Here is a 16,992-nt window from a genome sequence, read left to right on the forward strand (position 1 = left end):
GGAGCAGATAACGAGAATTCGGTCTGAGAAATAATGTGCATGTAAATGTGATAATAAATGGGTCTAAGATTGATAGAAATGTGTCACTTACAGGATAACGAACTGAATAATTGGATATACACAATGATAGAAACTAGAAATAAGGTGAATCCTACAAAACAAACTTGTTCATATGCATTCATTCCAGATTTTAAAATGCTTATTAAACTGAAACTAGAATTGTACATCAGTTACAAATATAACCCTTAACATTTTGAAAGATGACGGCATGCATGTATTTATAAATGACACACCAGGCCACTTTTCAAATGTAGTGATGTTACAACATATAGACACAGGATGGCAGTATGACTCAATAAGACAATGAGAAGCACTGCATGTGTATATGGGTGTCCTTGTGTGCGTTGGTGCACGTGGACGTCATGTGACAAAACAGTTATGCATTCATATATTTTTGGCACACATTACTGTATATGTTAATGATTGCCAAAAGAACACATTAAGTAGCTTTGAATAGAAAGCATCTGCCACGAAAGTAAGCATAGACGTAAATGTAGAGTGTTAAAAAAATGTCCTAAAGCTCAGCAGTGAGTGACAAGGGACAGGCAGCGCACATAGATCAGGCTAAAGTGACAGTAGCTACGTGTTAGCACTCTTCAGCATAGGTGACAGCACTCTTATCAGGTTTCTAGGGCAGATATCTGATTCCTCCCCTTTTTTGGCCCCTTCTACCGGACTCTTCAATGGCAGTGGTCGCTACAGCCACACTATTTCATTCTTGTTTTAGCCATTAGTTAGCTCCTCATATTATATAAGCTGGTCAAGTCTGGAATACTTACAAAGCTTCGGGAGACAGCAAGACGGTTGTGGCGTCGCCCAATGACGGTTCCACTCAGGCTACGAGCAATACGGCGCAGGTGATCCGCATCATACTGGTCGTCCTCTTCTGACTGTAGACCTTGATGGGCCACCGACAGAGGCTACAGAGAACAAAGAGTTACTGCAGCAATAAAATAAATACAAAGTCAAGGAGAAACCAGACATAACACCCAAACAATATCAACATGTGCTAACAGATTGTGCTCTGTATGAAAAAGAAGGCTCTGATGTGGAGAGAAACCAGACATAACAAAAACACAGCGAAAAGACGACAATCCCTCATTAAAGAACCAGCAAATAATAGCATGAATAAAACCTAGACTTTTAGGCTAATGATGGGTAGTATCGAATGCTAGTCACACTAAACTAGTTTCTCTTGATTTTCTTTAAGGCAATTGACCCAAAATCAAGGCAAATTGTTGCTTGTTATCCCAGTGGGCACCTTGATGTCAAAATTATATATAATAAAAATACATCACAAGCATGTCACAAATGTAAATCTATTTAATGGTAACTGACTGCCTTAATGTCAAAACGACATTGAATTGACATCTAACATTGGCATCAAAAACACATCAAAGATCAATTACAGGACTGTGCTGGAATTGATATTCTGTGCATTTTTTTACATCAATTTAAAATGTCAATTTAATGTTGTTTGGACATCAAGATACCCATTGTAGGGACACAAATGCAGTTCAAATTTGTAATTTGGATATAAATCTTTAAGTTGAATATACATTTTCTTATATCATAACAATTTCTGTTGGATTATTTTGGTGGTCAAATGTCAAGACCAAATACTGCAGCTTGAAATGCATTTGACCGGAGTCACATTTTCAATGACAGATATTTGTGTAGTTTAAAAAAACAGCTTCACTATAAAACCCAAAACAATAACGTAACTCAAACCATTCAAGAAAACTGATTGCAACAAACCATTTAAGTTCAAAAACTAATCCTTATGAGTACTGTGAACTTAATCCATTTGAGTAAACAAAGCAATTTAAGCACAGTAAAACCCAATAAATGAAGAGACCTCAAATCAACTGAGTACTGTAAAAACCAACAAGTTAAAGCAACTCAAACCGTTTGAGGAAACCGATTGCGACAAACCATTTTAGTTTAAAAATGTATCTATATGAGTACTGTGAACTTAGCCCATTTAAGTTGAAGTATGAGGTATTTAACGAACTCATTACTTTCAACACTGTGTTCAAAACTTTTTTCGAATTAGTAGAATTAACTTTCAGTAAATTTTGAGTTAACTACACTTATTTAATTTGATAAAGTTGACTGTTGGGTTTTACGGTGTATCTAAAGTCTTAAAGTGTCACATACTGGCTGTCTATGCCAGTGGTTGCCAGCGACCCCCAAAATAACAATTCTAGTTACTGGTGACCCCCACTATCCTCAGAGGTGATTATAAACATACAAACATTGCACACAATGGTACACACACACCAATAGAAACTATATAAAACAAGCATATTGACAACACAAAAAGTGCAACAGTCTAACAAACATATTATTTTTTAGTCATTATTAATTTGTTTAATTTAATATTAACCTCACTTAATGAGAATGGTGGACACAATGTTTACAATTTAAAACTATTCTTGGTTTAATTTTGAAGACCACTACCTGTAGATCATTCTCCATGTTCAGTCGTAACCTTTATTTTTAATGAACGAGAGTGCCATCAAGGTGCTAAAATGTAGTATTGTGCCATGAAATCAATCAGCTGCAACTAACGCTATTGCTGTGTCATTAGCAAAATAACCCCAGGGGTCACAATCCATTGGAAAAAAAACTGAAAGGCTGATGGCTTTTTATTTCCATGTTGTTGTTTTTTATGTAACTATTAAATACTACTTTTTATCTTCTGTAGGTTATGGAAAATATGGCAATTCTAGTAGTTTAATAACATATATGAGAAATTTGGAAATCACCATGCCCCCCCCCCCCCCCCCACTTCCCCTCATTAACTTGTGACCCCCACGATGGAAACCACTGATCCAAGCAACATATACTACATGTAGACAAAGGTTACACGAGTGGTACAATACCACCACCATATAGCTACAAACAGCAGTGTAGTGTCGCATTTCTTACCATGTATCCAGTAGGGCTGTAACAACCTGGTGGTCCATAAGCGGTTCTCTCGAGTTCAGCCGTGGGGGTTCGAGAGCGTCCGACTCCAGTGAGCAGTTTTCGAGCAGCAGGAGGTACTGACAAAGAAAATCAGATTTGACAAATGAGATTTTAACTTCATGTGGTTAAATTTGATCAACTTTAGTTAACAGATTAGGTAAACTAAATAACATAATAGGCATTATGAACAGAACAATTTATAAATGTACCAATCTACAAAACACCAATACATGACAAATGCAATTCAATTTCACTCATTTGAACCAATGTCAAACAGTATGACGGGCATACCTATTGACACCGGAGGAATTACATTAATCTCAGCTCTGACATATTGACCTGTTACACATCTAAAAGCTGGACTAAGCTAAGTTACACAATACCAGCATTTCAGTATGATTTCAGTGGAACTAAATTATTGATATGACATTTACAATGACACATTACCACTTTAAGGTATGGTGACATTTTGGTGACAAGGTATGGTGATATTTTGCTGGCAAAACAAGATCTGTTGATTAAATCAATAGTGCAGCAATGCATAAAGCACCACAAACACAAAGCTCATATTCAAGTCAATCTGCTTTTTGTTGGTAAACCCCAAGTCAATGTTACACCAATTAAAAATCTGCATGGAGAAATGTTTAGCTCTCAAGTAAAAAGTCATGATTCTAATTGAAATGACTGCATTTCACTCATGAAAACAGAAGTAGATGTGGACACATTGTTAGTAAAGCGGAGACTGAACTTTTAGGCCTTAATTCAACCAGGTACTAACAAAAGTTTATTTGACGAATTTCGGGAACAGTGCTTTAAAGCTGTCCCATGATTCCATTTTAAAGGTGTTTTTATTCAACCAATCTGAGCAAGATGAGGCTGGTACGTATACTCATTATATTCAACTGTCCTGTGACAGCTTTACAGCATCCCTACATCCTTGTCTGGTTCCTATCCCAATATAAAATAAGTGGGAGCCCTTTGGTTACAGACCAAAATTTCCCTTCCCCACACAGAAATCCAAATAACCATAATTCATAATATCTGATTGAATGTGCTGTGAACATGAATATACAGTAATTTAATCAGTGGTCAGCAAGATGCTTTACTGTATCTGCCTTGTATTAATGTGTACAGATACATCTCTTCTTTTTTGTCATGCTCTCCATTACTTTTTGCAGAAGCACTCTGAGAGGGATGCCATTGAATAAAAGCACACAACCGAGTAAGAAAGCAAGTAACTAAAAGAAAGTGAATGACGACCATGATTTCCTTTGTACTCTTATCCAACACAGTATAAATACCCTGTTTTGGTGTACTCTCTTATAACATGTCTCCAACCAAGCAGCAACCTCCCGCTCTCACTTGTGAAGCAAATACGGAAGTAACTGAAACTGCAATTCATCAAAATTCTGCTAGTCCTGGCTCCACTGTTAAAATGGCAACTTCACAGCAGAAAAAACTGTTTACAGTCTGGTACAATTTTGGTTCATATAGCTAATATTACCCTTCATGACAACTGTGAGGGGGTGAATTTTTTATAACTCATCCGTTTTGTTTATGTTAAGTTATATTAAGTCTGCATAACTAAGGGCGTGGCCACTTGAGTGACAGCTAGGTCTTGCTGGTCGCCGTCACTTCACCTCAGCTGATTCCGGCTAATTAACCGCTGAACTCGACATATACTAATTGAAGTCAGAATTATTAGGCCGCCTTTGAATTTTTTCTTCTTTTTAAAATATTTCTCAAATGATGTTTAACAAAGCAAGGAAATGTTCACAGTATGTCTAATAAAATTTGTTCTTTTTTCGGAGAAAGTCTTATTTGTTTTATTTATGCTATAATAAAAGCAGTTTTTAATTTTTTAAAAGCCATTTTAAGGACAAAATTATTAGCCCCTTTAAGCTATTTTTTTTTTTGATAGTCTACAGAACAAACCATTGTTATACAATAACTTGCCTAATAACCTTAACCTGCCTAGTCAACATAATTAACCTAGTTAAGCCTTTAAATGTCACTTTAAGCTGTCTTGAAAAATATCTAGTGAAATATTTTACTGTTTACTGTTTTTTTACTGTTATAATGGCAAAGATAAAATAAATCAGTTATTAGAAATTAGTTTTTTAAAACTATTATGTTTAGAAATGTGTTAAAAAATCTAATAATTCTGACTTCAACTGTACATTGTATTTTGTTTTGTTTTATGTGGCTTTACACAGTCAGTTGCTTTCTGGACTTATTTCTTACAATTATCAGATGATATGGTATGCTGTGTGCACTTAATTGTGCTCACAAACCATTCACGTGGCCTCCAATTCCCAGGTGAGTGAAATTATATACTTATATACCATATCTATAAATGTATTTGTTTCACTTAAGATGATATATTAGTTATATTTTTCTTTAGAACTTGAAAGCACTCCAGAATCTGAATGGTTGATTAGCAGTAGGCTATAGAACAGTCATCTCAAACGTTGTCATACAGTGTTATACGTCCACAGATAGTACGTCCATATCTTTTACAGTTTATGCTTATAACATAATGTGTTTGGTAAGTAGGGAGTAGAGAGTAGCTATTCTTTTGTTCCTGCTTCAATGCATTTATCCTCTTACCGTTCACAAAATAAAAGCATTTTGATCGACTGTGCTTTTTGACAGCATCTGAAAGTTGTACAAAGTGTACAAGTTTAGACCCAGTTCACAGAACCTTTACTATTTTGTGACCATATCCTAATAGCAGTGTAATACAAGTGTATTAAAGTACATGTTTCTAGTATGAGAAAATTCAAGACGTTCATTTACCTGATCTCCCAACAGCAGGTGAGCTGGTACCACGCAAGGCTCGACCAGGACCCGGGTCAGCCTGGAGACTGGCCTGATAGAGTGAGTCAAGTTCAGAGAGCTCCTGGTCCTCAGCCTCAGTGGGCTCCAGCTCAATGCTTTGGAAGCTTGAGTGCTTAGAGATATTCTTCTTCCTGGTGCTCATGGGACTGCGAGGAGGAAGGTGTCTTCCAGATGTGTGTTGGGAGAGGACAGTTTCTGCCCGTTGGTTCTGTTCAGGAGGTGTGTCGTAGGGAGTGATGACAGCATCAGGACGGTCAAGGCTCCAAGAGGACCAATGACGGGCAGCAACAGGCGGGCTCACTTTGTTGCATTGATGGGAAGATGAACATAGAGGCTGCCATATAGGGACTCGTCGGGGCATTGACCCCTTTTCCTTAATAGGAGCAGGTGTTGGACTGGTAGACCTGTTGGATTGGCGTACCTTATCTGGACTATCAGCAGTGTCCTGCCACAAAGGAGGATTTGGATTTTGAGGGAACGATGCTTGAGGGTGCTCTTCGTCCTCTCCCAACACACCCCAGAAGTCGAGGGGCAAAGAGGGTAGAGATATGGCCAGGTGTTTCCGTATGGGCATGACCCGAATTCCTGATGCTTGGAGAACGTCTGATAATCTGATGCCACCCCATTCCCCCTCCTTTGACCAATTACTGCATACTTCAGACTCTTGTGGATGTGGTTGTGAAGATCCTGGATGAGGATTGAGCGATGGGCAGCTGGAGAGCTGAGATGGGGAGTTTGTACAAGAGGAGGGTGAATTCATGTGTTGAGGAGAGGGTGGGCCAAGCACAGAATGCGGATTGGTCTCCCAGACCTCTTCCTGATTGTCTGTCAACAATACTTGGACCGGGCCAGGCTGTTCACTAAAGAGGGAAGAAGAGCGAGAGAGTGATTTTTTTAGACACTTGCTGAAAAATGAGCATGGTTATTTAATTAGTTCAGTGCGTTTTCAATCAATTGATGCCACTAATTTGATTTAATGGCATGATTAATTACATTATTTTAAACGCTCAGTTTAATTTATGCCAGTCATTTAAATAACTTTGTTTAAAGTCACATTTGTTACATGAACTGTGAGTACTTCATACCTACACTGTAAAAAATAAACATTATTTTACAGGTAATTGTCTATATTTTTTACAGAATTTTCCAGTTTTTTTTCATTATACATGAAATTCATAAGATTCATTATATGTTCTGTAATAAAAAATTCTAACATTAAATTTACAGTTATTGCTTGTATTTTGGTATTACATTATTTTTATATTTTTTAAAGAATTCCTGTAAAAATAGGGAAACAATGTATGCACTGTAAACTATAAAATGGTTATTTTACTACTCTAACAAGGTTGCTATGCTAATTGTTACGATCATCAGTGATCTAGCGGCTGCGGATCACTAAAAAACTACACACACGCTACTTTAACGAACTACAACTCCCAGCATGCACCTCGCACACCCAGGTTCCTAATTCTGACTGATTACACACAAAGTTAAAAGACCGTTATGGACTGATTTCAAGGACTATAAATTCAGCACACACAGTCACATCATTGCTGAGTCTTAAACTGTTTAGTGAGCATTACAATACGGTTCCCCTTGTCTTGCCTTGGTTTAACCCCTTTACTTATTGTTTTTTTACTTAACCCCTTTACTTATTATTTTACGTTATTTTGTTTGCCGCCTGTATGCTTGGGATTATTTGTTTGCACCTGTTTATTCCTGTTTCAACTTTAATTACAAGATGATTTTCTTAATAAACTGCTATTTGATCCTCAACTTTGTTGTGCAGGCATCCTCACATGACACTAACGTTGTTTTTATAACACGATGACCAAATGTGTTATTTGTAAAAAAAAAAAAAAAAAAAAGGAATAAAAAAAAAAAGATATACAACAGTTTTGTATTTTTTCAAGCAAATTGTTTTGGAGTTTAACCTACAGTACATATCCTAAAAAAATATTTTATATATATATATATATATATATATATATATATATATATATATATATATATATATATATATATATATATATATATATATATATATATATATATATATATATATATTATAGTTCATAGCTATATTTAAAGTGCTTTATGACAACAGCAATTATTTTTACCTAAGCTTTTTTTAAATCATTCTTTAAAAGCTTTTTTTCTGTTATAATTGTATTTTAAAAATGGAAAAATGTATGGAATATTTAGAGATTTCATACATAATTACATGAATTAATCCGTATATTCACATTAAATAATGTGTATAATTACAGTAATAACCTGCATAAGTACAGTAATAATCATTTTTAATCACATTAATAACCTGTATAATTACAGTAATAATCTTTAAAATCACATTAATCTGTATAATTACAATATATATATATATATATATATATATATATATATATATATATATATATATATATATATATATATATATATATATATATATATATATATATATATATATATACATATATATATATATATATATATATATATATATATATATATATATATATATATATATATATTTACAGTAATAATTTGTAAAATGACAGCAATAATCTGTTTATTGCAGCAATAATTAGTAGAATGGCAGTAATTACAAGTTTTTTTTTCCTTTTTTTAAGTTTAAATGCAAATAATCAACAGTAATAAACTGTGATTTATTTAATTTTTACTGTAAAATATGTTCTGCATTTTTACAGTTTTTGAATATAATTTTGTTAATTGTTATTTTCTGTAATTTAACGAAATATCTGTTTCATTACAGATTTTTTACAGTGTACTAGTTATCTAAAACTTTTTAAAAAATATTTGTTGAAACAAAGCTATAAAATCATAAGAAAAATATATTAAAAACTTGTCAGGGTAACTACAATTCGTATAGAAATGATCAATTTTATAAATACGATTATTCCTTTAATGAATTTAAGAAAGAAGTAAAAGTTTGGTTGGAATGGTGGAACATTTGTAAAATTAAAAGATAAGTCAAACAATGCTCATTTGTTCATTTTAAAAGATTCATTTAATTCAATGTCCAATCCAACCTGAAAATGGCTTTGCTGCATGGAACCCATTTTAACACATTTTCTAACCCAAAAAGATTACGATGCTGCCAAGGACCAAATTCAAGGAGACCTGCGTCCTTCACACCAGTATTCATGAGCCACTTCTCATACAATGCACACACACACAGTCCCCACGTGCTTTCCACAGCTGACGCAATATGCGACCTTGACATCATTTTCATAGTCGTCGTATAAACCAGAGTTACAGCAGCCATAAATACGCCCAAAAGCTCCCCAGAAGTGGAGAGCATGGGAATGAGAGTTGGCTTGCTTCCAGTAGGGAAACCTGCTTGCTATCTGCATTCACCTCTAATAAAGCAGAGCAGAGTATCCATCAGAATACCATCAATCCTACTTCATCTGTGCTGGCCCACAGCGACCCACCGATGACCCGTGTGATAGATTCATTTTCAGATAAATCTTTATCTAATACTGGTAAAAAGCCTCTGAAAGACCCAAATGCTCATTGTTTTTATTGCTTTGTGCAGTTGCTTTTAATGCAGATGTCTGAATCTGACACTGTTTACATTCACATGCCGACTATATGGATTTCCAAATGTCTAATAAATTATTTGGAAATGGTTGTTGTTATTTGAAATAAAACCAAACAATATGTTGAAAATTTTGAATAATATATTTTTTTAATTATTCAATTAGTCAATTAAATAAAAAGAAAAAATCTTGTCACTTAAAAAAAATTAATTAATTAAAATTAAATTAAATTATATTATATAAAAAATAAAATTTATATAAATAAAAGAAAAGAAAAGAAAAGAAAAGAAAAAACTAATAAAATAAAATAAAATAGATAAAATATTCACATTGCCCCCGGAACCTGATTGCAATAAAAACCTCTGGGATACCCCTCACTGGGAACCACTGTTTCACAAATGAAGAAAAGCTGTACTAGGTGACAGATGGTTCCTGGTGGCTGCCGCATGCCCTACAGTGGGTATAAAGGCAAGTGAACTGGGAAAAGTTTGTTACAGAGGTAAACATCCCTGATTAATGCGCTAGAGCACTCATTTACTGTAAATACTTCCTCAAGCACTACATTGGGTAATTACCCAAGGGGCTTTGGCCAGGTCAGGCCATACATCACATCAACGCCTTTAATCGATGAAGGGGAAAGAAGGGAATGATAAAATGAACAAATAAAACAACCACACTCCTTAGAAAACACTGCAGCACCACTTGATGCATTTTTCTGGATGGTTATTTCATTAATAAATATAAAATGTACTTTATTAATAGAAGGTTTCACTACATTGGCCAGTAAATCAACCTACTACGCTCTTCTGAAGATTAGACATTAATTATGTACAAAAATGGACATGGAAATGGAAAGTTTTTCTTGTAGTTCAGAAAATTTTTGCATGCATAGGATGTCAAGTACTCATGTATTCCTAAGGTACACCTAATGTGCATGAAATCACATGAAAGTTTTTACTAATATGGAGATAACTATCAACAAAAATCACACGCTGAAACACATTTTCAAATGTTTTCTTTTTCAGACCAAAAAATGCAGTTTTTTTTTAATAAACAGAAAACACATACAGTTTTCCATTTTAGTTGCAAACGGTGTCATGTAAATGTCCACAAATGCTAAGAATTATGGAACTCTTCAACACATATCCATTCTGTGTGTTAAAAGATCTCTCTCTGTGAGAGAGAAACATCAATTATTGTTCTGATGGAATACAAAAATTAAGCTACAACTGCATTCACAGAATAGACTGCAGTGTGTAGACACAGAAATATACCAGTCGTATAAAAATAAACATACACCCTTTTCTCACCACCACAGACATCCAAAATAAGTCTATTTATAAATGCTTGAGAGCAAAATTTTGACTTGGGTACAATGCCAGCATTTAGAATAGAATAGAATAGAATAGAATAGAATAGAATAGAATAGAATAGAATAGAATAGAATAGAATAGAATTAGAATAGAATAGAATAGAATAGAATGGAATTAGAATTAGAATAGAATTAGAACAGAGTTAGAACAGATTTAAATAGAATAGAATAGAATTAGAATAGAAGTAAATAGAATGGAATGGAATAGAATAGGAATTAGAATTACAATAGATATAAATAGAATAAAACAGAATTAGAATAGAATAGAATTAAATAGAATAGAATGGAATAGAATAGGAATTAGAATTACACTAGAATTAGAATAGAAAACAATACAATTAGAATAGAATAGAATAGAATAGAATAGAATAGAATAGAATAGAATAGAATAGAATAGAATAATGCTATTGTAAGACTGTTTAGCAGCTCACAGGATTTTGGCATAATAGAAAACACATTTAAAAATGTTACTACTATTAACAAATAGTGGGAATATTATTGTATTATGAATAACAGGTTTGCATTCAAAGCAACTGGAAGATTTAATAAAAAATTAAACCTTTACGATAAGGCACATTAAGATAAACCAAGTGATGTAATGGATTTAAAGGGTAAGTTTACCCAAAAGCTTAAATGTACTCATTTACTCATCCCCAAGCTCATCCAAACCTTTATCAGTTCATAAGAAATTAATTAGTAAAAAGGTTAGAAGTCAATAACATTCATCTGAATATTTTCTTTTGTGTTTAATAAAAGAAATTTAAACAGGTTTAGAACAGGTGGAGGGTGAGTAAATGATGATCAACATATAAAAACATCAGAAGTTCCATCATATTTTGTTCAAATGATTTATTAATGCACCCCAAAATGAACCATTCTAAATAAATCTATCAAATCAAACAATTTTAGTGCATAAAGGTATAAATCAAAACTAAGGAAAATATTTTGGTACAAAAAAATTGCAGTACATTTTTGCAGTAAATGACACACCAATGCTTTTTCACACCTGTTTGTATGCTTGTATTTCACTGCTTTCAAATTTCTGGTGCTGCAGTACTGACTTTGTTTATACGGCACAAACTTATAGACCCAGGGGTCTGCGAGAGCACTGATCTGAACACACAGGGTGACAGTACAGGTACCTGATGGGCCCCTGTGGGCGGCTGGGGTCCTGCGGCTGTTCTTGCTGTTGCTGCATGCGCTGCTGAAGGCCCCGCGCTCTCCTCATGCATTTTTGCAGCTTGGCGTCAGCAGCCATTGTCCTGCTATGAGTGTTAGCACTGCCCTCATGCATGGAAAATCTTAGTTTAGCTATAATGCAAAAAAGAACAACAAAAAGGGAAAGGAAGAAGAGCAGAAGGAAAGAAAATGCAGAAAAGAAAAAGAAAGAGCTGAGTTATGAGGGACCGGCATGCGGACCATTTCTTTGTTATAGAAACGACAAAGTAGTGAAATTGAAAGAAAGAAGAGAGAAGGTGATGGTGGGATGTGTATCCCACGTTTCACCCCGAAGTGAGTTTTCAGCTGTGTTCAATAGGCAAAGCACTGGATGCTAGATTATTAATGTTGTCACATGGTTAACTGAAATGAGTTGACAACAGCTGCTTATATCAGAAGCGTCATGTCAAGTTTTAATATGAGACAACTTTCTTGTTCAATTTACCTTATGACACGATCTAAAGGTGGTCAGTGCAATAAACTTGCTTGTTTGCTGAAAATTCGATGTATGTACACTATTTTATATATATATATATATATATATATATATATATATATATATATATATATATATATATATATATATATATATATATATATATCGTCTTGTTTTCTAGTATACAGGTACATTGTTATATTATTGTTATATCCCTCCTGTGAAATTTTCCTTCTTTTTCCAAATATTTCCCAGGTGATGTTTAACAGTAAAAATAAAATAAATTAAATAATAATAATAATGATAAATTAAAAAAATGAAATTTTCACCATTTGCTCCATAATACTTTTATTTCCTCTAGAGAAAGTGTTTGTGATATTTATTAAATATTTATTATATTTATATATATTTAAATTTATTTATTTATTATATAATTAGCAGGAATAAAAGCCTTTTTAAGCTCAATAATATGTGTCTATTTTATATGTGTCTATTTTAATATGTGTTTATTTTGGTCATTGGATTTTTATTTTAGAAACAGATATTGAAAAAAAAAACTAGCCATTTTTTATCATCATTTTAAAATTTTGAGTATTCCAAGATCAGATATTATAGGCTAGTATAGGCTATTATTTATTTCCACTTAGTTATGTTATGAAAAGGTTTTCTTGCGATATCGGTATTTTGTTAAGATATATTCAAACTTCGGGAAGTGGAAATATTATGTTTTTAACAATATTTTAACTTTCTTTTCAGAAAACTGTTTAGTAAAGCAAAAAAAATTGGCTCGTTCTTCATTTTTTAATATCAGTTTTTAAAATAAAAATACAATGACCAAAATATACACGGACCTGTCTCCTTAAGAAATGATTATTTTGTGATTTGTCTACCACTGATGTCCAATGACTTGCTTAATTATCCTAACTTGCCTAATTATCGTAATTAACTAAGTTAAGCCTATTGCAAAAAATCTAGTAAAATAACACTTACTATCATCATGGCAAAGACAAAAGAAATTAGTTATTAGTTATTAAAAAGAAATTAGTTATTAACTATTGTTTAAAAATGTGTTGGAAAAAAACCTGTTAAGGAGCACTTAAAATATATATTTAAATTAAAGAATAAAAATTTCACAGGAGAGTCAATTATTTTGCCTTATTTTGCCATCTACATTATATAAATTTATATATACACACCTATTTATGCAAATTTCTGTTATATATTATTTCATATCACATTTTTTCCTGCCATTATTCACGAGCTCACACCCAGATCAGGCTGAACATATTTGGTGTGCTGTCCAGGGAGAAGGCTCCAAGGCCAGAAAGATGTCTGAGCTCGGGGCATTCTCCCCATCGAGAGAGACAGAGAGAAATATGAGCCCAGCATCTAGCCCGATCCCAGAGAGCTTCCCCTCCCCATGCTTGGTATGGATCTGGTTAAAAGTGTGGAGCTGGGGTGGAGGAGGGATGCAAATTCGAAGAGATGACTGAGGTAGGACGAGCTCAGTTATTTATGGGAATTCTTTGATTCTGATTAGACGATTAGTGTGACTGCTGACACAGAATTCACTGTGTTTACTATCTGTGTGTGCTTCTCCCGAAATTAGTTTTTAAAAAAAGTCACACATTTTAACACATACACACAATAACAACAATAAAAACAACATTTTCTGTAGAAAAAAAAAGACTTATCGCAATGTCAAAACTCTTCAACACAACAAAAAAATGCATTGTGAATTTGTGATTGCTGGATTTGTTTGGTTTATTTAAAAATAAATCACATATCAAGTTGAAATTTGAACCCAGATCCCTATGTGCATTAAACAAAAAAGACATGACGCTTCTGAGTTAAATCATTTTCTTCTTTATAAAAACCCTTTGCCTGCTACTTTGCTTACTGAACATAACCGTCCACAATGAGTGACACAAACAGATTTCAGAAAGATCATAACATGGAGAAGCACTGAGCTGCTCTGCCGATCGACAAGAGAGAAACCATCGACTGTGATTGAGCTTTTAAGCCCTCATTCACAATGTGTACCAAACAGCATGTTGAGATCCATCGCACTGATTAGCCGCTAATTGCCTTCCCAAAATGAGTTTGCATGAGGGGAACAGTTGGATTTGGTTGCTCTCCCGTCTCTGGCTGTTACATGGGAAACCGCATGGGAGGTTAGTGTTTCCTTTAAGTCTGCTTTAGCATTAATTCTGCCTATCATAAAAATGCTATTTTCAGAACATTTACTGCTGTCAACACCAGCTGTGCCTGAGCTACAGCTTTTAACAGCCAGTGATGCGCAGTGTTTTCAATGGGCTGAAAAGAAGCTGATGGCATTTCGGGAGATGCAAAAGGCCACAGTTATAGGACGCCACACAACAGACTGAAAACACAGAAAGCAGGAGCAACAGCCAGGACAGACACACAAACGTAGATGCACATAGAAACCAATGACGATTGCAGGATTGCAGCAGGTGTTGCTTTCATTTGGCCAGAGAAACTGGAAACTTCAGTACAATGAAGATACTGCATTACCTTACAGGCTGCCACTGGATCTACATTTACACTAGTGCGATTTACTTTAAAATGCACACATTTTTCTCTGGTTAAGCCTGGCATCCACACTATGTGCTTTTGACCTTTAAAACTAGGACTTTTGGAAATACTGCTGATCCTGTATTAGTTAGAAAACTATGGGGTTAAGTTTAAGTGTAAACACACACTTGACAAAATAAACATGAAGCTGCCCACATTCACTTCATGAATGGGTCTTTTGGATCATTGCGTATCCTTAGCCAATTGGTCAAGCTCTTTTCATAAAAAGGCCCCTTTCATAGATAAGTCGTAAAAACCAAACAGACTTCAACAGAGTGTAAAATCCCTCTGTGGGTCTCGTTTATCAAACCTTTAATTTGTATTTTATATTGGATTCAAGTCAGGTGATTGGCTGGCCCATTCTACAGCTCGATTTTCTTTCTCTGAAAGGATTTAAAAGTTTCCTTGGCTGTGTTTTGGATCATTGTCTTCCTGAAATGTCCATCCTGGTTTCACCTTCAACATCCTGATAATGTAGATGTTGGACTGAAGCAGCTAATATTCATTTATAATGGTGACGGGCAGAGGGTTTCTGAATAACTACTGAGAGTTTAAGCTGCTGTCTGGGCTTTCACTGCCTTTTTACACCTCCCTTTCTTCATGTGTCTAATACTTTTTCCCTGTGTCATTTTATTTTATTATGCTAAACTTATTTTGTAAACTAATAAGTTTAGCTTTCTTTGTATTAAGGATTTTTTTGGTTGTTACCAACATCTGGGGAAAATTTCGAATTAAAGTAAACCCATTACAGTTTTCTATGCCTTACTATTATCTGTACGACCAAAAATATTTATTTTTATTTTAAGCTGTTTTCATTGAATACAAGGATTTACTTAGCACAAATTGGCAATGTAACATTTACAAACTTATCCTAAAAACAATTATAAGAAATGTTTATTAAACTTCAAGTAATTTGGAATCAACATATATATGCCTAGTTTACATCTTAGACTTGTATTGTTTATAACAACTGCCGTAATAGTGTGTGTTTGATATTTATAACTGTATATACATATTTTCATGTCATTTTCTTCTGAATTCTGGCAAAATTAAAGGATTTACGGACAACCTAAATATTAGTTTTTGCTCAATGCAATTTGAGATGTGTTATTTAAAAGGAATTAAATTATAATTTGTGTTTATTAATCACACATACTGACTTTTATCTTGTACTTTTCTAAAGAAAAAGTTAAAGGATTAGCCTCTAATTTAAACATGTGGCAATTTAAGGCAAGCTTATAATGAAATCATAATGAAAGCTATCATTTAAAGATTGATCTGCCAATTTAAACATGATTAAAACTACCAATCATAATCATAATAATAATAGTAATCATAATAATTAATCATAATTTGGTATTTAATAACTAGGTGCACGGGTCAAATCCAGCCCACCATATCATTTTATGTTGCCTACAAGAGCATATAGTAATTCACAGCAAATGCGACTTTAATTATTTGGTCATAGATTACATAAAATCAATGCAAATTGTGCAGCACGAATAATGCAGAATGTAATGCGAAATGCGTCATGTTTGCTTCGAATACAAAGAACTCGAGCAGAAAATCAGTACGAGGTGTTTCTCCCATAATGCATGTTTGTTTTGTGAGCCAGCTCAAATTATGCATATTTTTGCCTCTATTAAATGTTTTGGAGAAAGGTAAAGATTTCTGTCTGATAAAAATTGTATTTGGTTTTAAGCCTACTTTGATGGGAGGATTTTAATGTGGGTGTCTTACCCTGATAAAAAGATTCATGTAAAAATAACCCAAAGTAGCATATATAATACATGCATTTATTTGTTGCTTTAATATGTTACTAGACAATTATTAGATAATTGGTAGACAATTATTTAACAGTATGTTAAGGAGAAGTAATATTTATACAGTCTTACTGTATGCCGAATTCAGACTGCATCATTTTTAAAGTA

General features: G+C 33.7%; 1 protein-coding gene across 3 annotated transcripts in view; it reads right to left on the reverse strand.

Annotated features, from left to right (window-relative positions):
• usp54b (ubiquitin specific peptidase 54b) overlaps positions 1–16,992 on the reverse strand; it is a 119,583-nt gene that overhangs the window by 7,379 nt on the left and 95,212 nt on the right. For all 3 annotated transcript variants that reach the window (XM_056469125.1, XM_056469124.1, XM_056469123.1), the window contains exons 15-18: positions 11,955–12,123; positions 5,833–6,734; positions 2,995–3,110; positions 840–980 (exon numbers count right to left, since the gene is read on the reverse strand). In XM_056469125.1, coding sequence (XP_056325100.1) covers positions 840–980; positions 2,995–3,110; positions 5,833–6,734; positions 11,955–12,123 — 1,328 coding nt within the window. The remainder of the gene's footprint in view (positions 1–839; positions 981–2,994; positions 3,111–5,832; positions 6,735–11,954; positions 12,124–16,992) is intronic.

The sequence above is a fragment of the Danio aesculapii genome, chromosome 12, assembly GCF_903798145.1.
Source record: "Danio aesculapii chromosome 12, fDanAes4.1, whole genome shotgun sequence".
In the NCBI taxonomy this organism is placed as follows: Eukaryota; Metazoa; Chordata; class Actinopteri; order Cypriniformes; family Danionidae; genus Danio; species Danio aesculapii.